The 20,461-nt window shown below is 37.2% G+C and overlaps 1 protein-coding gene across 1 annotated transcript in view; it reads left to right on the forward strand.

Annotated features, from left to right (window-relative positions):
• TFPI (tissue factor pathway inhibitor) overlaps window positions 1-4,015 on the forward strand; it is a 29,707-nt gene extending 25,692 nt beyond the window's left edge. Inside the window, exons 8-9 of the mRNA XM_088526988.1 lie at window positions 3,268-3,450; window positions 3,823-4,015. Of these exons, the coding sequence (XP_088383114.1) occupies window positions 3,268-3,450; window positions 3,823-3,929 (290 nt within the window). The 3' untranslated portion in view covers window positions 3,930-4,015. The remainder of the gene's footprint in view (window positions 1-3,267; window positions 3,451-3,822) is intronic.
• The last annotated feature ends 16,446 nt before the right edge of the window (window positions 4,016-20,461 follow it).

Consider the following 20,461-nt stretch of genomic DNA (forward strand, 5'->3'; position numbering starts at 1 on the left):
ACTGGCACGTAGACTCTGTTCCTGTTAATATTCCTCAAAGTCAGGGCCTGATCTTTTGCTGATATAAATTAACACAACTGCATTTGGGATAATGTGTCTGTACCACTTTGTACCGGTAGAGAACTGTTAAGTGACTATTTTGTAACAGCTTGTCTACTTGAAGATTTTTTCTTTTATTTCACTCTTTGCTGCAACCAGAAATGACAAATTTAAATGTGCCTACATCAAAAATCGTGCGGTAAATCTGAAACCTTTATGGGTGTTACATTCTCATGTCTAAAAATGAGAAGCATTAATTCTTATCTAGCTTATGAAAACCATTTTGAGCTGCTTTTGTACTATCATCGATTAACAGTTCATTACCACATGTTTCAAACCTGGCTAGGCCTGAGGGAGAATGTTTATTGTTGCAATGCAGGGTTGGGATTGCTTTAGGTAGGTATAAGTCTATAAAATAAATCTGAATATGCATGTGTCTGAAGTGTGATTGTGTCATCTGTTTACATTGCAGAGAGCATTCAGAAAGAGGCTATAAGAATTAATATTAAACCACACACATTTAAAGGTTGCTTAGGTAACAATGAAGGGTAAGATTAACAAGGGGCTTTTCGTGTCTGCCCCTTATTTCTTATAATTAGTTGATCTCATTTTTCACAAAAAAAAAAAAAATCAAATTTCGCAGTTTGGGAATGTGTTCTGTCAGTAAAACCAAAACAGTGCAAACATCTGCAATGTCCTTAAAGAAGAAGAAAAAAAAAAAAAAAGGCAAGATTTGCACTATCTTTGGTTGTTGTAAAACTTGGAGGGCATCTGAGAAGTTCCTGCAGGGCTAGTGGTGGGAATTCCAGTTCTCAAGCTCCTTTTGAGGTGAGCTTCAAGGCCTAATCTCAAAAGTTTTGATAAAATTGGCATGTGTGAGAGGAACACTTTGTATTTCTTTGTATCAACATTTTCTGAAAGAAAGATTTTCTCTTGAAAAATCTTTAACCAATTCAACTTGGAAGCTTTCATTTCCATTATAAGATTTGCTTGTCCCTTATCTTTTTGTATTTTTTAATATTTATATATATATATTTTGTATTTTTTTGTATTTTTTTTCTCTGCTTGTTCATGAGCTATGTCACATATTTTTTTTTGCCTGATAATCTAGTTTTATGATATTGCTATTGAATACTTAAGGATGGTTTAAAATCACGTACTTGAATAAACAGAATAGCATCAACATAGCATATAAAAGGGGCTGAACCTAACATATTGAGGCCTGTTTCTGTCAATGGAAATACATGCTTGATATCTTTAGGAATTGCTTCAAAGTGGAAGACAGAGCATGAACAATTGCATAAAATAAATTGGAAAGCATTTCTTTACATTTATTAATTTATGGGTTCATTTACATTGATGTTAATATGTAATGATATATGTAATGAGATATTACATAACAAGTTAACAAGATAACAAGTTTTTTTTTTATGGGCTGTCTGCATCTGAATGTAAAGAATATGCAGATATTTTGAATATGACAAAGATCAACAGAAATAGTTCTTTAGTGTTGGGGGCACTTCCCTTATTGATATGCTAGACAAAGAACAATACAATTTTTAGAAAGATATGCATATGCATTACCTAAGTAATCCTTATTCGTCAGTAATCACATCACTACTTGCTTAAGGCATACTATCAATAGGAGAACTTCATGAGGGGACTCTGGTGCCTCTCTGGAAAGCCTACATAACAGATAAGTAATTTATATTAAAAAAATATATATTTACAGTCTACTGAATATTGAACAAACTGATGCAGCTTGCCCCTCTCTTCACTAGCAAGCCTTTTTATTTTGTTCTCTTTAGGTTCACAAATTCTCAGGTTAAAATAGGTAAGTATATTTTTCTTTGATGTTGCTCAACACATGCTTTGAAGCCTAACATCTTCTCCAGACAGGGTCTAAATGAAGTTAGTTCTAGACACAAGAGTTACCAGTTACAACTGGTAGAGTTTTTTTTTTTTTTTTTTTTTTTTAAAGTAGATGTAATATGATTATTAAATTGGTCTTAAAAGACCAAATTGTTTGCATTTTTTTGCATTTTTAGGGTTGATTTTGAATAGTGTAATGTTGATGAGAGGGCGCCAAATATAGTAATAATTGTATTTTGCTTTCCACAAGTCACTGTTTCATTTTTTCACAGCACTTTATGCTTTTTCACCATGTCATTTCAGTTGTTATACTTAGCAGACAAGCCTTTTTCAGATGTTACAATATCTGTAAGACAAGTAAAATGTAGTACTATCATTTGGGATATTTTCTTGTCAACCTCTTGGATTGGGCAGGTTAATTCATGACTTATTGCTTGCAGTCACTCGTCTGGTTCCTACCTTGTCTCTTCCAACAAGAGGATGTCTTCAGCTCTGTTTTAAGCTGAATTACTCCTTAAAATTTTCACTTGGTCTTTCTGCAAACCATTTTTTGACAGTTACCTGGCTTTGTAACTTTAAAGAAATCTTCCACCTAGCCTGATATTTTCCTTTTATTATACATTCAGACCTTGGAAATTGCATCCCCATTGCTTTGTGCCCTTACTCTTCAACTTTTGATAGGCTGCCAGCTCCAAGCTTTCTCATGCGGATTCCTTCAAGTTTTACAATAGCGCAACTTCTAGTACTAAGCTTAGGTCAAGCTTTCCACATTCACGCAAAGACCTACATTAATAGTACATGAGATATGCTGGTTTCTTTCACCTCCTGTTAGATTTCAAAATGCCTAACAGCAAATAGGAAAAACCACTTCAATAATTTTCATGCATATTTACTATACTTTTAAAGCTTCCTAGATTTTGTTTCTTTTTTCTATATTGTGTTCATTTGAATCTTATCTAAATAAATTTTGATATTATCTCCTACTACAGAACTACCATTTTTATCACTATATGTAGGAAAAAAAAAATCCTTTTTCCAGGTAAGATTTCATTTGCTATTGGACTTCAAGGCCAGGATATTTGCTTCGGTATTTTTTTTGTATTTGTAAGATGACAGATGTTTATTTGAAGTAGTGTGTATTTGCATACGAACAGAATTAAATTTGCCTTTAAATTTCACATAAATTTTGAAGTTCTATGAGCTTCAAATCTCATATATAATATTGTCATTACAGAAAATTTTGTTCGTCTTTGTTAAAGTCCACTGTGTGTGTTTTATATGCAATTTCGCATTTCCAGTGAACTATTTGCAGCACTGAAGTAACTGGTAAAACTTATTTTTTCTTGATATTCCTAGATCCATCCCCTGTCCCTTCTTTATGTATGACCCCTATGGACAGAGGACTTTGCAGAGCCAAAGAGAGAAGATTTTTCTACAACTACGTAACAGGAAAATGTCGGCCATTTCACTACAGTGGTTGTGGTGGGAATGAAAATAATTTCACCTCCAGAAAATCATGCTTGAGCATCTGCAAGAAAGGTATGGCTTCTGGTATTGCCACAGGCTTTGTGTTTACAAGCCAAACATTATGCAGGCTGAAACATTCTTGCAACCTTTGCAAATCACTACTGGTATGCTAAAATGTAGTGGAGTTTTAGAAGAGTGTGAAAGAGGAGAGAGCGAGCTAGAGAGAAAAGGATGGACAGTAAAAGATGTACAAGAACAGAAGTAAGACACCCAGGCATTGGTCAGTCATATGAAGACTTTAGGTAAGACAGAATGTTTTTTTTTTCTTCAAGTTTTAAGAAAGTTCTTTGAAAATAAGATGTGGTTTTTTTTTTTATTTCAGATAATCTTGTGTATATTTCAGTCGTGTTATATCTAAACTTATTTTCTTCATTTTACCTTTAGGATTCATTAAAAAAAGAAGTGAAAGAAGATTGATAAGAATCAAGAAGAAAAGAAAGAAACAGTCAGTAAAAGTTGTGGGAGATGAAATCATCACTGAAAGAATCTAAACTGATTTTTATAGAAATGTGAAGTACCTACTACTCATCTGTGAATGAAAGCCTTAAGTGTATATCATTTATATATATTTACTGTACTGATTATTTTGATTACCTGTTATTAAGTTGCTTATGTTTTTATTGTATATTCCTCATTCATTTTAATAAACATTACCGTTTACTTTGGTTAAAGCTGTTAAAATGTAATTTAACTGTACGTACGAGAGCTGAAGCGGGACAGAATAGACTGTGTGGGTGTATAACTCAATGACTGGAAAGTAGCCAGGATTCAGTATTGCTTTATTGGCCCATTATTCTTTTCTGAAAACGGGTTTTGTGCTAAAAACAGCCTAATGCTTGTCAAAAAAAAAAAAAAAAAAAAAAATCACTTGTCAAGTGCAATTATTTCAATCTTAGATTTAGAGAACCTACTCTTAGAGAAAGTACTCTTAGTAAGAAGAGGAAACAGGCACTGAGTTTGTTTCTAATTGTATTTCTTTTAGGTCATGAAAGCTAGATGCAACTCCACTGAAGTGCATAGAGTTACATTACTGTAAAATGAATGCGAGATCAGAATCAACCCACCAAGAGCATAAAGAGAATGTTCAAGGTATAAGTTGGTACTGCAGTGTGACATTGACATTTTGGGTACAAATGCGATGTTTAAGGATGTTTACAATGTTTTTAAAACACAGTTGCTGAGAGTTAGTTAATCCTTGTTACTGAAGTAAACTTATGGTAAGTCAGTCATAATTTCCAGAAATAAGTGTTTAATTCTTATGTAAAGAAGAACAAATTCCATGCATAGATCAAGAATTAAGAACAGCTGCTTTAGAGGTAACATTACACTTACACTACAATTAAAAAGTTTTTTATTTTTATTTATTTATTTTTAAGATTGATGTGAAATATTGGCCAAGTCCCTGTCACTCTCTAAAGCATCTCTCTGATCTATGGCAAATCTTTTATAACAAGATTTTTTAAAAGGAAAGAGAAAATAAAGGTAATTATTTTCCTAATATTCTCAGAATTTCTAGCTGTGAAACAGAAGATAGCAGGACATTTCTCCTATCTTCTTTGTTGCTAAAAAAGTCTTCATTATTATATCAAAATTTTCTTGTTTTGCTTAAGAATCAGCTGAGAGAAGTGACACTGCCTTTTGCCAGCAACGTTATGCGTATCTGAAAGGATGGGAGGGGCTCGGATACTATGGCAAGGGCCAGGGCAGCAATGTCAGAATAATTCATGAATGGTTGTATTAATCTACCTTTGTATGTATGCCATGAATTGCATGTGAGTTTCAGAAAACATATGTTTTTACGTGCCTGAGGATCTTTGGAATCTCCACAAAGAGATTAAGCTTTACTGTTGGAAGTGGAAATATTTACGCATTCTAAAGATCTGAGGGGATAAGTGAAAGTAATAGATTTTTATATAGAAATTCTCTTAGTCCCATTTCTGATGCCTAAGTTCTTTTGCAACACTTTTAGTTTAAAATGTATGAAGTCTGATTTGAAAAATGCTCATGAAAGTGAAAGGTACACCAAAGCTCTTTAATGTACAATCTTTTCATATAAAACGTATGAGTACTATGGACTTACAGAGTAATAACTTTATGAATTGGACAACTGCAGTTCTCTCAGGGGAAATCTGTAAACATCATATACTGCTGAAGAAAAGTAGTGTCATTTCAGCACATGGAATTAATTTCGTGGAAATATCATGAACTGCTGTTTTCAGTTCCAGTTTGACACCTTCCGGTTGTGGTTCAGCATTTCCATTGCGTGGAACGTTTTTGTACAGAGCTGTTACGAGGAAGGCAGTAAAAATGCTTAATTTTCCATGCCTAATCATTACCATTTCCTCTGGACCGACAGGGTTTCTTACTGTGAAGATGATACCTTTTTTGATTGCTACGTAGTGTGATGTGCCCAGGAGTGGGGGGAGAGCTATGCAGAGCTGCTTCTCCAGGTGCTCCGTAAGAGCGTCCGTAGGCTCTGCTTTGAGGTTAAAGCAAAAGAGGAAGCCAAAATACAGCTAAGAGCCCCATGCTTTCATATCTCCTCATTATACTATACTAAAGTCACTCTGTACTAAAGAAATATCATGCACATTCATTTTTGTATTAGCAATTACACAATCATTTGTGGAATCTCTTACAATCTCTGCAATTGGTGCAACAGGAAAAACTATGTGGCACTTCTATTTCAACTGACTTAAAATATTATGAAGGGATTCACTTTTTAGGCTTATTAGTGCAACATAGAGTGAAGACTGGAATCAGCTGTTGACTTTTTATACATTTCTCATTTTCTTTTAAGTATGTAAGAGTATAAGGCTGTTTGTGTCTGCAGTAGGATTTGTGGTTAGTTTAGGGGTTGTTTTTTCCCTCTGTATTTGTACTAAGTTTAAGAGATTAAGTAAGTAGTGTGGTTTTCTGTCATCTGTGTACTTGATGCTACATGGCAAGCTGGAGTTTTAAAGCATTCTGTTAATATGGATGACGCTTTCTTGAAAATCTTTGCAATTAAATGCCTTACTTATTTGGCTGACCAGTGACATGATTAGTTGCCAACACGAAGGAATTAGTTCATGGGATGTTTATGTTTGAAATCTGTTCTCCTTCTGTTCAAAGGAGAACATCAGTTCCATTGGAAAAAAACTTTAATCCTATATTAATAGTGTTTGTTATGTCTGTTCCAAACAAAGGATTTTCACAGATCTGGCAAGCTACATGGATCATGGATCAGGCAAACTACCTTTAGGTCAGGCAGTTAAATGAGTTTAGAAAAAGGCCTGGGAATATGGGCTGGCCTTTTCTTTTTGCATTTTCTTTGTCTGATTGCATAGAGGGGATGCTTATTTTTGTCAGTTGAAGCTAGCATCACTTCCTCTGTAATTGAGAAGTTGTTACATGTAACCATCCCATACAAAGTTAAGTTAAAAGGAGGGGGGGAAAAAAGGTCTACAGAATATCAACTTAGGATTTTTTTTTTAATTGCAAAACTACCTGCAGCATCATCTGATTGTATCTTGGTCAAATCCAGAAGTTTCTTTCATGCCTGTTGTGCCTATTCACCTCGTTTCGCTCCAGTGTCTTCAACATGGTATCAGCAAGAGGCAACCTCAAGAGGAAGTTCCACACATTTCTCAGAGAGTTAAAGGGTGAACATATATGGGGAAATACGTGGAACATATAGAGGGAATAAATGTGGAATAAGAGGCAAAATGACAAAGAGGTCACAGAATCAAGCTATGCAAGGATGTTACCATGGCTGTGTGCTTAGAGGTGACTAGAGCCCTTTCATTCAGTCCTTTCCTTCTAGAATAGGCCCTGGTTGCTCTTGAGGAAATACACAAAGTGCTGTGAAATTTCTCCCACATTATATGATGGTAGCCAACAAGCTGCAGCTTTGAAGTTGCAGAGAATTGACAAGTTTCCATGTATCATCCAACCTGCATAAGCTTGGTATGGATACCCAGTCCAAACAGATGATGAAGCAACTAACGATGTATTTTACTCAGCTTACTTTTTGCCTTATGTTTTTCCTGGTTTGCCTTTCTTTTCCTCCTTTTTACTCTTACTTTCTGTACTGTGATTCTCTTTCCATTTCTTCTTGAATCAGCATCTCTACTTTTTCAAAGCCAAGGCACTGATTTACATTTTGAGTATCTCTTCATCTGTCTAGAGCTTACCTTTTAAACATATATTAATGAGACTGTAAAGTTTATGATTTATTTGTTTTGCTGTTACCTTCTTTTGAGAAAGAATGTGGGCAAAAAGTGGATATTTGTTGGGATATATATTTATAGTAGAATATGTGTTGAGAATTGAAGAAAATGGAGCGTATGTATTTGGCTGGATAATTTTACAGCTTAGTGTTTTATTCATAGGCATGTATTAACAGTGCCAGCTTCAGAGGCAGCCTTGGTTTTGATCCCATAATCTCTCTGGACCTGTAGTGCGTGGAGCTTGGGCTTGGGCATGGAGACGCTTCTCCCATGACTCTCCCTTGGCTGTCCTCGCTGGGGACGCTCCTCTTGGCCACACAGCGCCTCAGAGGCGTGAGGAGGAGCGCGGCTGCGCCAGGGGGCAGCCCCGTGCCGCGCTCCCGCTGCCGGCCGGAACAAGGCGGCCCTGGGACAGTGTGGGGGCCCTCCGGCCTCCTTTGAAGTGCAAATTGCACCAGCTGGGATGTCTCAAATACCAGAAGAGGAGGTGTAAGGAAGTCCCAGTGACAGCTGAATCAGTGCAATAGAAGAAAACTTAATTTACTACTGGAAAAGAAGAAAAAGTCCACCAGCCCAACTGAATTTGGCATGCCAAATCGAACTTGGCCTGTATAATAATCTCTGGGGTTTATTCAGATGATAAGCTTGTCTTGTACATATGTGCTTGGCTGGAAGACACGGATTATTTTCATCCTGTGCACATTGCAACGTGTTACATGCATGTAGTGTTGCTGTCTCTGCACCCTAGATTGGTCTAAAATAATGCAGCCTGGCTCATTTCTGGTGAAAATCTACCACCTGGGGTGACACTGTTTATTCTAGAGAAGTTAGTTTAACTTGTTCAAAATTGGATCTAATTCCTGTTTTATTCCTGTTTACATTGACAGAAATATAGAGTGCCAGTTCTTAGTTCTTCACTGATTATAAAACTCGGAAACAATTCCCTGGTTGATGTAAGATCCTAGAAGCACCAGCATTAGAATGTGCCAAATCAGTATTAAAGTCATATGCCTGCTCTTTTGGTGACCTTAGAATGTGATTTCACAATTAGGATGGTCTAGTGGCAATATGGATTTGAAGAACTCCTGGCCCTCCTTCCTCTTTTCTGCTTCTTCCTGACCTTGGCATTCGTTTTGTTTTGATACAGGTTTTTCTTCATTTTTAGAGGAAAGATTATCAATGGATAGACCAATTCCCTAATCCTCCTGCTCACAACACGTTCCATGAACATTTCTGCAGGTGAAAGGAGTGGATGAGCAATGGGTAGTGAGGAAGAGCCAAAATGCTTGTTTCAGGCACCAGCTAAGTAGTTGCAATTGCTGGGCACTTCTTTGGAAACCCCAGCCTCAGGTAGGGAGCATCAGTTTTAGAGGTGTTCTAAAATACTTGAGCTTGTTGCTCAGTGAACACCCCTGTGCTTAGCACGGTGTTACCGTGGCCACACTCCAAGCATCCATTTATTTGGAGAGTAGATTCTGACTCTCTGTGTGCCACAGGTATCCATTATACAAAGAGCAAGTTGATAGAAACGCTGGAAAAGGCAGACTTCTAGGTCCTGATGTAAAAATTTTTGAAGCTATTATAAAGATTTCCTTTAATCCACCTTGTTTTCAGTTAGTTCAGGTTTCCAAACTGGATAGATTGTAATTGCTGCTCTTAAATCACTGGTATTTTAACAAGTGTATAATAGAGCTCAGCAAAAAAAACAGAGCTGCTGCCTTTTGTTCTCTCTTGATATTTCAAAGACTGTTTTATCTGAGTATGATATCATTCTCTTGAGGAAAAAAAAAATTAAGTGGGATTTTTAACCTATGCACTTACTTAAATTTGAAAATCAGATTTGGATCCATAGTGCAGTTTTATGTCTGAAAAATAGAAGTATTTTCTAGCATAACTTCTAAGCATTTATACTATGGTATGTGATGCAGCCTCTGCAGGTTTTGTCAAAGGTGGATCAGGGAGGTCCTCTTAAGCTATCATATATGAATAAAGACCTGAGCTGAACCACTGTTGGTTTGAAGAGGAAAAAAGAAGCTAATTGCATGATGGTGAAAAGACAAATTCTGCTGTCTCTATTTAGGCAGAAGGAGCAGTTTCTGCCTTGCTGCAGAGCCTTGGCTTTTCTCGGGAAGGGCAAGCTGGAGCTGCCCTGGGAGAAGGTGCAGACACCTCTCCGGAGATGCACATGGCCCGCGGAGAGCTGCTGCTTTCCCGGGATATGCTATTTGAGAAAGAAAAGTAACTTAACACGGGCTGCAGGCGGGGTCACGGTGATGTAACAGGAAGCTCTGATGTTGGGCGCCCGCCGCTCGCTTACAATCTGACATCGCTGCCGCGCAGCCCAGAGCCGCCCGCCTGCCCGAGCGGAGCCTCCTCGCCCGGCAGAGCCGCCAGCTCCGCTACCTGGATTACACCGAGGGCTTCGGGTTGCCGGTCCCTTGTTTAGCTGGCGGGGAAGGAAAGGAACATCTCTCTCTCTCCCTCCCTGAAAGGGGGAATAGAACCGATCGTCCAAGACTTTATTTGAAACCATTCTCAGGAGACGCGTGTGCGGTGAGTACAGACTGAAACTGTGCTATCGGCGTGTCGTGATATCTTGGTGCCTCTGAATTGCATGTATTTTTAGCTGTATTAGAAGGAAGAGCTCCGCATGTGTGTGCTTTTGCATTAACCTCAGAGTGTGATATGCAGTCTGCAGGGAGAGAGGACTGGGAGGAAAAGTCTCCGTTTATTTTTAGTGAGCAAGCTGATTTTATAACGTGTGCTGTTATAATATATCCTTGAGGAAGTAGTCAGTGGTAGGTAGGTAGGAAGGGTGGTAAAAATACTGCTCAACACTCAAATGATTCTGTTTGAAACCCTAATAACAGCTAACCAAATTTTGTCGTTGCATCTGGAGAGAATTAGAGGCTTATTGAAAAGGGTCCTTAAGACTAATTCAGTACAACTGCAGCTCTTTGAGGAGAGGATGATTTAGGTGATAAACTGTGGTAGATTTTCTTGCTTAAATGTTGTCTTAATCTTGTTGCTTTTATTGTATGGGAAAGAGATCCTATTTGAGTAATTTCACAATTAGGTTTAGTGCCCTAGTGATAGGACTTAAAACATACAGCCTCTGTTTCATTTGGGCTTTGGTTGCTTGAGAAAAAGCTTGAGTTTGGAGCTTGTTTGTGTCCTGGGGTGTTTCTATGTGAGACTTTTCCATACACACACTGAACTGATTTGCTGGAAGGTAGTTCCCTGTCCCATCTCCTGGAGAAACTATGGTAATGTGGACCATGGGAAGTGTGTGATTCGTGCCTTCCCAAGTAAAGAGCTAAGAGAGTTTGGTCACTTCTACCTCAGCTTTTCAAATAGATCTGATTTAACGAATAGGCTTCATTATTGTGGTTGGTACCATCATATATTAGCTTTGGTACAGCTGGTTTTCTTATGTGTGTAAGTGAGCAATGGAGCTGTAGAGTCAAGGAAAGGACTCTAATTTCTGAAGGAGAGTTAAGAAATGGTATGGGCCATAACTCACTTGGATTTGACCTGCAATGATTTGTTTAGTCATCCATATATTTTATAAGGCTAAGATTGAGTTAATGATAGAAATAGCTGAGAGTTTTCTTTTTTCTTTTTTTTCTTTCTGCCCTAATAAACTTACTCCAAATGCTTTAGGAACATGTTTTGCTCTTGTTAGAGCAGTACCAGTACAATCAGTTTTGCGTCACATTGTGCCTACTGGGGGATCTTGTCATTCATTCACGCTAATAATGTATTTAACAATTTAAACCTGGGGGTGATGTGCTGAAAGACTGATCGTTGTGCTCTGCATCTGAGGTTCTTGCAATAGACTCAAAGCAGTCACACTAGGTCTGGGTAAATATGAATGAGAACAGGTCTGAATCAGTGTTTGTTGTCCAACTACATACACTGATATCCTGTCTAAATAATAATAAAAAAACCCTGTATTTCCACCATTTTTACTTCTGTTCTTCTTGACTCCTCTGGATACAGGAGCAATCCCAGGCTTTTTATCCTACTTTGAAAATCTGTAGCACAAAAGGCAGTAGGTGCTAGGTCTGGTACTAAGCCAAACAAGGAAACTCAAAAGTGTTTTGTTGCAGTTGTGTTGCAGGAGATGCTAGATGATTTAGGTTCTTACTTTATCTTGAGTGAGAAGTTTTAGGTTGTGGTGGAACACCCCCATAGGCAGTGTTAGACATATGCGTGTTTGCAGGCCAGAATCTATGTAATTTGTAGATTAAGCATAGATAAAAATCACGTAACAATGTTGAACAGTTTGGCTTCAATATTTAGTGGTATATGAATGTAAAAACATGAATATAAAACATGAATTGCAAGTGCAAGCATTGTGTTAGGCAAGTCTTGTTCATCTCAAAATTCTAATGTATTCTGAATTCCTGATAAGCAGGAATCTTGCTTTACACTAAGGAACGTAATGTTGGTCCCTTTGAAAAGACTTCTGATGCAGGATAACTGCAGTTAGAGGCAGTGGGAATTTTTCCACTGACTATCAAAAGGCAGGATATCCCTAAATGTGTGTATATTTTTATGCTAGGGAAATATTTAATCTGATTAAAAACATCATCCAGTTGTTGTTGTGTATCTACTAGCAGGTATTTTGTGATAATTTCTGTAATTTTTGAATGCTTAAGTTTTTTGGAGGAAAATGCTTCTATGAATGCATTTTTAATAATAAAATGTATGCTGTGATATTTTAAGAATGTATATCTAGCTGCTTCTATAGTCAATATTGAACTAAACATAAGCTATTTATAAAGGAAGTTGAAGGCAATTCTCCAGTGAAAAGTCAAAGCCTACAGTCAGGAAGGCAAAAGAGACTTTCTCTTTAAGGAGTTTATACCATCTGTTCCCAATGTGTTTACAGTGTTCTGGAGCAAAATTCCTTCTGCGCTTCGGATGAGCCCTCCTTTCTGTGGAGCGCATGCACATCCCCGGCTCTACCTTGGTGTTTCGGTCCCCTCTGCAGCATGTGCAGCTCTGCCATTGGGTTTCGCAGGCAGGGCTTTCCTCCGTTAAACTTTGCACTTATTGGAAACAGCCTCCTGGTTTCTCATGTAGCTGAACCCAGAGACTAGCTGTGTCATCCATTCCCCAGTGTCAAAGAATGGAAGGATTCTTGTATGGCCAGAATAGGTTTGAATTGACCAGCAAGTAGCTTTCTAAGTGGTAAAATGAGCCTTGGAAGTCTGTGTGTGTGTGTTCTTGTATAATTCTCTATGTTGTCATGACTTTTATTATTCCAAACATATCAAATAAAGGGATAATATATACTTTTAACAAGATACTTTCAAAATAGATTAGTCCTAAACCTCATTCTTTGTTTAGAAAGCCATAAGTCACAAGTATTAATGTTTAAATTGAACACATTTAAATACTGTTTTCTTCCAGTATTTAAAGGGAAAAGGAGAAAGCTTTCCAGGGGTGGTCTTTTTTTTTTCCTTTTTTTTTGCTAGTTGATTGTCATGTAATTTCTATTTTGGTATTTTCTGTGTAAAGAGCATCAGCAGAAATTAGCCTGTTATTTTTCTACTTCTTTCATAGCGAATTCTACAACCATTGTGGTAGAATATAAAATAATCTTATTAAATTTGTTCCCACTAGAGTATTTTGTTTTTAGCATTAGTTTTTCTCTTATTATGGGATCAAGAGCAAAACCAACAGGCTAAGTTTTCACGTTTTTGGTCACAGCTTTGTTTTCACAGTGTTCTCTCATGCCTCCCTGCCTTAGTCTCCCAAGCTTGTTTACAGTGTTTACATTTTCCCAGCAAAGTCATTCTTTCCTGCCCTAGTTCTGTGCAAACACTTTCAATCATTGCTGCAGTATATGCTGTCCAAAAGAACAGAAGTGATTTATTTGAAGTTGCTTTTTCCTTGGAAAGACGAATTCAAAATGCATTTAGCTGAGTGTGATACATAAAAAAAAAAAAAAAAAAGAAAAAAGAGACAGACTTTACAGGAGAAAATCAATGTATTCACTTCAAAAAAATATATATATAGAGAGAGAGATTCTCAGCTGGGGAAAATCCAAAGTGCTTTTGGAGCTGTTACCTTTTAATAAAGCAAAGATAGTACCCAAGATGTTTCTGATGGTTTTGGTCACTATTAAATCATAACTAACAATTAAGATACTAATTACATTATAGAAAAAAAAAATTGTATTTCTGGATACATGTCTCAACCTCCAGGCCTTACTTAAAAAATATCTCAACCAAATATACTGTCCACCAAGGAAAAGGAGCTAAACACAGTGATTAGTGCTATTTTATTTTATTTGCATAGCAGTTACCTCATGTACTGTGGGATCTGGTAAGCTGGTTTTGGACTGCGGGTCCCTTACAAATCGTAAAAACTGCATCCTCCTTCCAGCATACGCTTTGATAATTCCTCACTTAAACACTGCACGTGTTCAACGTTTGCATAGGCACAGAACATCACTCTGTTCATTACCACTGCTGTCGTACCTCTATTTAACTGTAGTAGAAACTAATCTTAGAAACTAATTAAAATATTGTGATAGTGGCAATGCATATGGAGATTCATTAAAGAAAATCAAGAAATATGCTGAGGCTTATTTGTTCTGTCCAAACTCTTTGGTTTTAGACTTCAACAATATTTTTCTCTTATCAATGTTATTAGAAATGAATGTAGTTTGTTTCCGAGTTCTAGTGTACAAAATGACCAAGAGCTTTGAATATCATGATTTTTCTTTTCCCCCCTGCATGGCTGCATACATCCCTTTCTTTATAGATCTAAATGGACCAAAAATTGTGACACTGCACAAACCGCCGTTACCAAAAAGGTGAGTTTTCTCCCTGATTGTCCTGAAGCGTTTTCCTTAATGGGGTCATTAGTCCTTTTGTCTCTTGTTAGTGAAAACCAGCAGGTGTCACTCTGGGGATTAAGAAAGGCTTATTTTACAAACAAGGATAAATCCATTTAAGATAGAGGATGTAGAACCAAGTAATCTTCCAATAGATTTTTGCAGGATAACTTTTTGACTGTGCCATTTATTTTAAATACCTTTTTTGATTCCATGCTTTTAATGTGTGTATTCATTTTTCTGTGTATTCCTTTGAAATACTACAAATGACATGTTAGTATCAGCCATTTAGGAGAAGTTTTGCTCACAGACATTGATTTGGCTTGGGATTCCTTGAAACATTACCTTTTATCTGCTTCTCTGGGAACCAAAGATGCTCTTAATGTCGATGGAAACGCCGGTTGCACACATAGTGTGTTTTCAGCTATGATGCATCCAAGGAGGTGCTCTGCGGCGGGCTGCAGCAGGTGAATGTATTTACTGAAACAATCCAAATTTTCTAAGTTCAATTAGCTAAAATTGACATGATAGGTTAGTAATTATTGAATGTTTCTCTGTAAAAATATTTGGAGAAGAGAAAACTTTCATGTTCCACCAAGTTGTTTGTACAAGAAAGTTAATGCTGTGGTTTTTTGTAAACACGTGCAATGTTTGTTTACTGCATAGAGAGTTTTTTATCGATTAGTAACATTACATGATTCTGGCATTCTGGTGGATTTTTGCATGAATGTTGTAAATCTATGGAATTCAGAGAACATGATGTACGGAGCAGCAGTGTAACTGTTATGAACCTGATTGCCAGAGGGAATCCTTGTCTAATTCCCATATAAATACTATGTAAGCTTTAAATTCACAAATACTTTTCAATTAGAAAGAAGTATGCTTCCTTTATGGACACACACATACATGCGTGTGTGCACACACATGTTTATAGGTATGCGCATATGCACACATTTTATATATAATTATATAAATTAATCCTACATTATTACAGAACTTGTAACCTCAAGCCATGTTAAACAATCCCATTTCCTTTCTCTCACTTTTTTTGCCTGTCTAAGCCCCCATCCTGTTCCGTTTTTTATTATATTCCACTTCCTTTCCTGTGATGACTCTGAGTGAGTCATTTTGCCAGGCATTAAAAAAGGGGCTTGACAATATTTCCAAAAGTTTATCCTACACAGGCTCTTTTGCATGGAATTAACCTCTGCTGCCTCCTTCCTTTCAATGAGAAGTGTTTGTCTTCAAATAGGTCTAGTTTCTTGGAAATGGGGAGAATGTCCAGTTTCTTGGAAGAGGGGGGAACTTTTCAATAAATTACCATCTACCGAAATTCATAGTCATCTTCCTTGAAAAGCTGGAATGACAGAAGTGTACCGTAACTGGACTTCCACACTTTAAAAAAAAAAAAAAAAAAGATTTTGTGGAGAAAATGGTAGTTTAAAGAAGTTCAGGAAAGCCAGAATTAAGGTTCCTTCCTGACTGTTTTTCCAGCCTGACCACTATTTTGCATTCTTTTTTTAAAAACAATTAAACGTGTTCTTTAGTGCACTATAATACACCATTGGCCACTGGAGCTATCCTTTTTTCTAGGTAACTAGCAGCCATCAGAGAAAGCACATGCTTAACACCAGTTGGGTGCTGAAACACTGAACTAAACTGTAATCTTTCATCTCTCTTGTAGTTATTTGCATGCCAGTGCAGTATGGGATTTTGTTCTTGTTTGGCGGTTTAGGAATAGCACCTGCAGGGCGCTGAGTGCCTCATGAAGCTACAGAGTGTCTTAGTCCTCCAGTAGTTTTCAGTAATGAAGATCTGAAGATCCCTTCTCTCTTTTTGTGCGTGTTACGTTGTAAGAGTGACCTGCATTGATGTGAATTAAACACCAGTGAGAAAAGTAGTAATGACGCTTATTTCTTATCACAGTGGAGTTTTTATATAAGACAAGAGTAGTGGTTGTAATTGGAAGACTTCTATCTTGAGAGCAATCATGGGATATTCATTTGAATTTACACATGTAGGTTCTCATACTGGCGATGATTAATTTCTGACCACAGATAGCGGTTTGGTCAACTTTCAAATCATGGCTGTATCATTCCTAGGTTGATTGCTGAAGTGACAGCACTGCCTTACAGCAGCTTTAGGACCCCCTGAATGTTGGATGTGCTATCTCAGTCTTTTCTGAGATTCTAGTAAAATAGGTAGAAATTATCACTCAGATGTTTTAACTGTGTAGTGTGAGCCACTGGGGTAGTCACTGGGCTTGCTGTTTTCATTTATTTATATATTATTTCTAAGTGATTCAGAAAAGATTGTGCAATAGAGACGATACCTCTTCTAAAACCGATGTGTGCAACCCAAGGAGTTTGACTGGGCACTCTTTACTTAGAGCTGCATAGATAACATTAATGTGCTGACATGCTAAGCTCTTCCCAGCGTCACATTACAGGCCAGTGAAGGACAGGACGGTATTTCAGGGTTTGTTGGGTGGGCAGCAGGATTCTTGCACTGTCTCGCTGGGGGCATTAGGGCACCAGAGCAGGCCATCAGTGTAGTACCAGCAGTGGATCGAGTGTATCTAGTTGGAGTGAGTTCAGCATCAAAAGAATCCAGATTCAAAATAGATTTTAGGACCCAATTGCAAAAGTCTTTCTGAGTCTGACTAGCCACTGGGATAAGAAATGGGAAAAGAATGCATTTATTCAAGAAAAACAGGCAGGCATGATTGATAGTAATCTGGGATAACCCAGCTTCCTCAAGCAGCACACATTAGCCAAACCAAAGTGTTCAAAATTGCATTATGCCGTGCAAATTTATGGTTTAGGAAGTCCAATAGAGGTCTGTGTTTGTTTGTTTGTTTAGCCTTTCTGTTTCTTAGATCATTTTTACAATTTTAAGTGTTGATAACTTTCAAGCAGTACAGTTTTCCAGTTCCAAGGCCTGAACAGTAAAATGATAAAGTGAACAATAGAAGGAATGACAGAAGCATAAGAAAAAAAAAAAAGTGGAACATAAATAATCTCAAAATGTAATTTTTGTAGGAAAATAAACTGAACAAATCAGTATCTGGAATGGTGCTGCCTTCAGAATGACCTGATTCTGGACACTGTTAGGTCTTCTGTGGCCAAGCAAAAGACATTTCTTTACCACTTTGATACACTGAAAGATTCTAGCTGTTGAGCAGTCTATTTGTAGAAATGAATGGCATGGATTCACAGCAGGGCTGCTAGATTAATTGTCTATTTGGTATTTTAATTTGGCAACAAAAGCAGACAGGACGAGGTCTGAATTTCATGATCTAGTAAAGGTGCCAATAATTGCTGCTTATACTGTCCTGCATAGCCCACAATAACTTGCATAGACTGAAGGTGACACATGCAGTTGTCACAAGTGGAAGATACTTATTAGCTCTTCTCTTCTTAACCAGCACAAGGGATTCTTCCTGTTTCTGCTGCCATGCTGATTTTAAGTGTAATTAAATCCATGATGCATCAGAATTACAACCTGCAATTTTCCTTTCTCATGTCCCTTCTTCTTGTCCTTTATTACCCATTATAGGCAAAATGATTCTCCTTTTTGGTGTTTACAAATCCTTCCAATCCTGCAATTGTACGTGTGTGTGTGTATATATATATATTCTTTTCATATAATAGTTATGCAAATGTGTGCCATCATTCTGTAAGGCTCCACATCCAGTTAACAGCCGACTCAAAGTTTCTCTTGGTTTGCCAGTCTTTTTCTCAACTTTGTTGTGCCGTGACTTGTGCACGTGCAGTGTAGCATTACATGGGTTCCCTTGCTCCCATGCATCCGTAATTAAAAAAAAAAAAAAAAAAGCTGAATGAGAGTAATAGGAGGAACAATGGCTTTTACAGGATGTTCAAGGCAGGGTCATTACAGTGTGATTTGTTTTTTTTTTTGTGCAGTTTTGTTATGACCAAGCTACACATTTACCAGCCTGCTTCATTTGTCAGCATCCTATTACTAGCGTTCTAAGGCTGACACCGTCCATTTTCTCAGGAACTGTTCAGTCTGGTGAAATTCAAATTTTATCTACTGTTTCTGGAAAAAGCTGCTTTTCATTATTATAATAAACGTGTGTGTGTATATATATGTATTTTCAAATGATTAGTACTTATCATCTTTGCTAATGAGACATAGGGCAGATAAAGTAATGACAATAAGAGCCTAGATAGATATGTTACAGACAAATGCTTTGTCTCTTTCTTGAAGTTTCAAAAGAAAACACCTTATTTGTCAGGTTGTTTTTGACATACAGAGTATCCTAATATTCTTAGTATGGAAAACATATTGGTCTTTTGATTTTTTTGTTTTGTTTTGGTAATTTTCAGCATTTGGATACAAAAGGATCAGTTAAATGCAAAAGGTGAAGGTAAGAAGGTCAGTTAGTGGGCCTGTTTCTGTGATCTGTGGTTAAATTTACACTTCCGTAGCTGAATGACTCCCACCAATGGTCACATTTGCACACATTAAACAACTTGATTTCCAAATAACCTGGAACAAAGAGCCAAGCAAGGGGATTCAGTCAACTCTGTGAAGACCTGAATTTAGGATTGGAATCCAGGCGTTGATAGAACAGATAAAACCACTGGGGTTTTGGATACTGATGAGTGTGACAAATGTTTTCAGCACTGTGTGAAAATTTCTCAATCTTTAATGGAGGAACATCATTTACTTGGATGTAAAAATAGTCTTGTTTCTTTTTGGAATAAATACAGTCTAATTTGGCTGACCCATATTTACCATATTTGTGTACTAGAGTCTAAGGAATGGAAAGCTGTAAGGGTATTGTAGGTCAGGGTTGAGAATGGTAGACCTGTGAGTCTGATAGCTAAATACCCTACCACATGTCCCAGTGCTGCCTTCTTTTGCATGCAAGGTCAAAGTGGGGACAGCAGATGGAAATTGGCCACTACATGACCATCTATGTGAATCTGGTTCTTGCAGAATAAGAATTGTCAGGAACAACATAATGAATGTAGGTAAAGATTATTTTTGTTTGCTAGCTTTATTTTTAATTAATTAATTTTTTTTTTTTTTTTTTTTTTTTTTTTTACTAGCGTAAGCTATAACTAATTGCCAAAGGATTGAAACAGCTATCACCTGCACAGGCTTGTAACATGCTGTAGCAACCTGTGATTTAGAAATTGCTGATTCATACTGGATTTCTCAAGGGAACAGTGATCATCGTAGTTAAATGATTAAACGAATTAAGCATAGACATGAATAATGTACTTCCACAGAGAATACTGTTGGAACTTTTTTAAAAAATTGTTCTTTATAAAAAGTGAGACTTAAAGAATGTTTGCAATTTTTTGACATTGATCCATTTTTTCAAGTTCTGATTTTGGAAAACAGCTTTATACATGAAACAATGGAAAGGGCTGCAATCCTGTTTCTTAGTTCAGCTAATTTTTTAAAAAAATTAGCGAGTCTAGCTTGCAAGCATACTGGTTGACTATAAATTAATTCCAGCCCTAAAACAGGGGAAGAATTCGGCTTGTCACAGACAACACTAATTTCCTGACTCTGGGCATTTGGGCAACAGCTTCCAGTGCCTAGAGGTGTCGCAGGTTGTATGGATTCTGTGTGTTCATAGCCCTTGGGCTTAACAGGAAGGTCACTGAGTTATCAAGCAACTGCTGCCTGTTTGAGGAGATTCAATTGCCCTTCTTGCCCGGCTGTTGGAGAAGTTCAACTTCCAAAGGAAAATTCCAGATTCACTGCTCTAGTGAATTTGCCAGTATCTAAATCTTGTTTTCTAGCTAAGAACAGCAAAAGAGATATTAAGCCTTACTTTTATTTCCTTCTTATTTCCTTTAAGTTCTACTTGTTTCCATAGGTGTTGTTTTCAGCTAACATAATCTTTGTGAAGTAATCAAATACACCTTGACTGTATTTTTATTTTTGTCAGAGCTCTGAGCCTTGGACTGGCATC

Source organism: Tinamus guttatus, unplaced genomic scaffold (assembly GCF_059628265.1).
Source record: "Tinamus guttatus ecotype Peru unplaced genomic scaffold, ASM5962826v1 Tinamus_guttatus_pri_ptg000260l, whole genome shotgun sequence".
NCBI classification, from domain to species: domain Eukaryota; kingdom Metazoa; phylum Chordata; class Aves; order Tinamiformes; family Tinamidae; genus Tinamus; species Tinamus guttatus.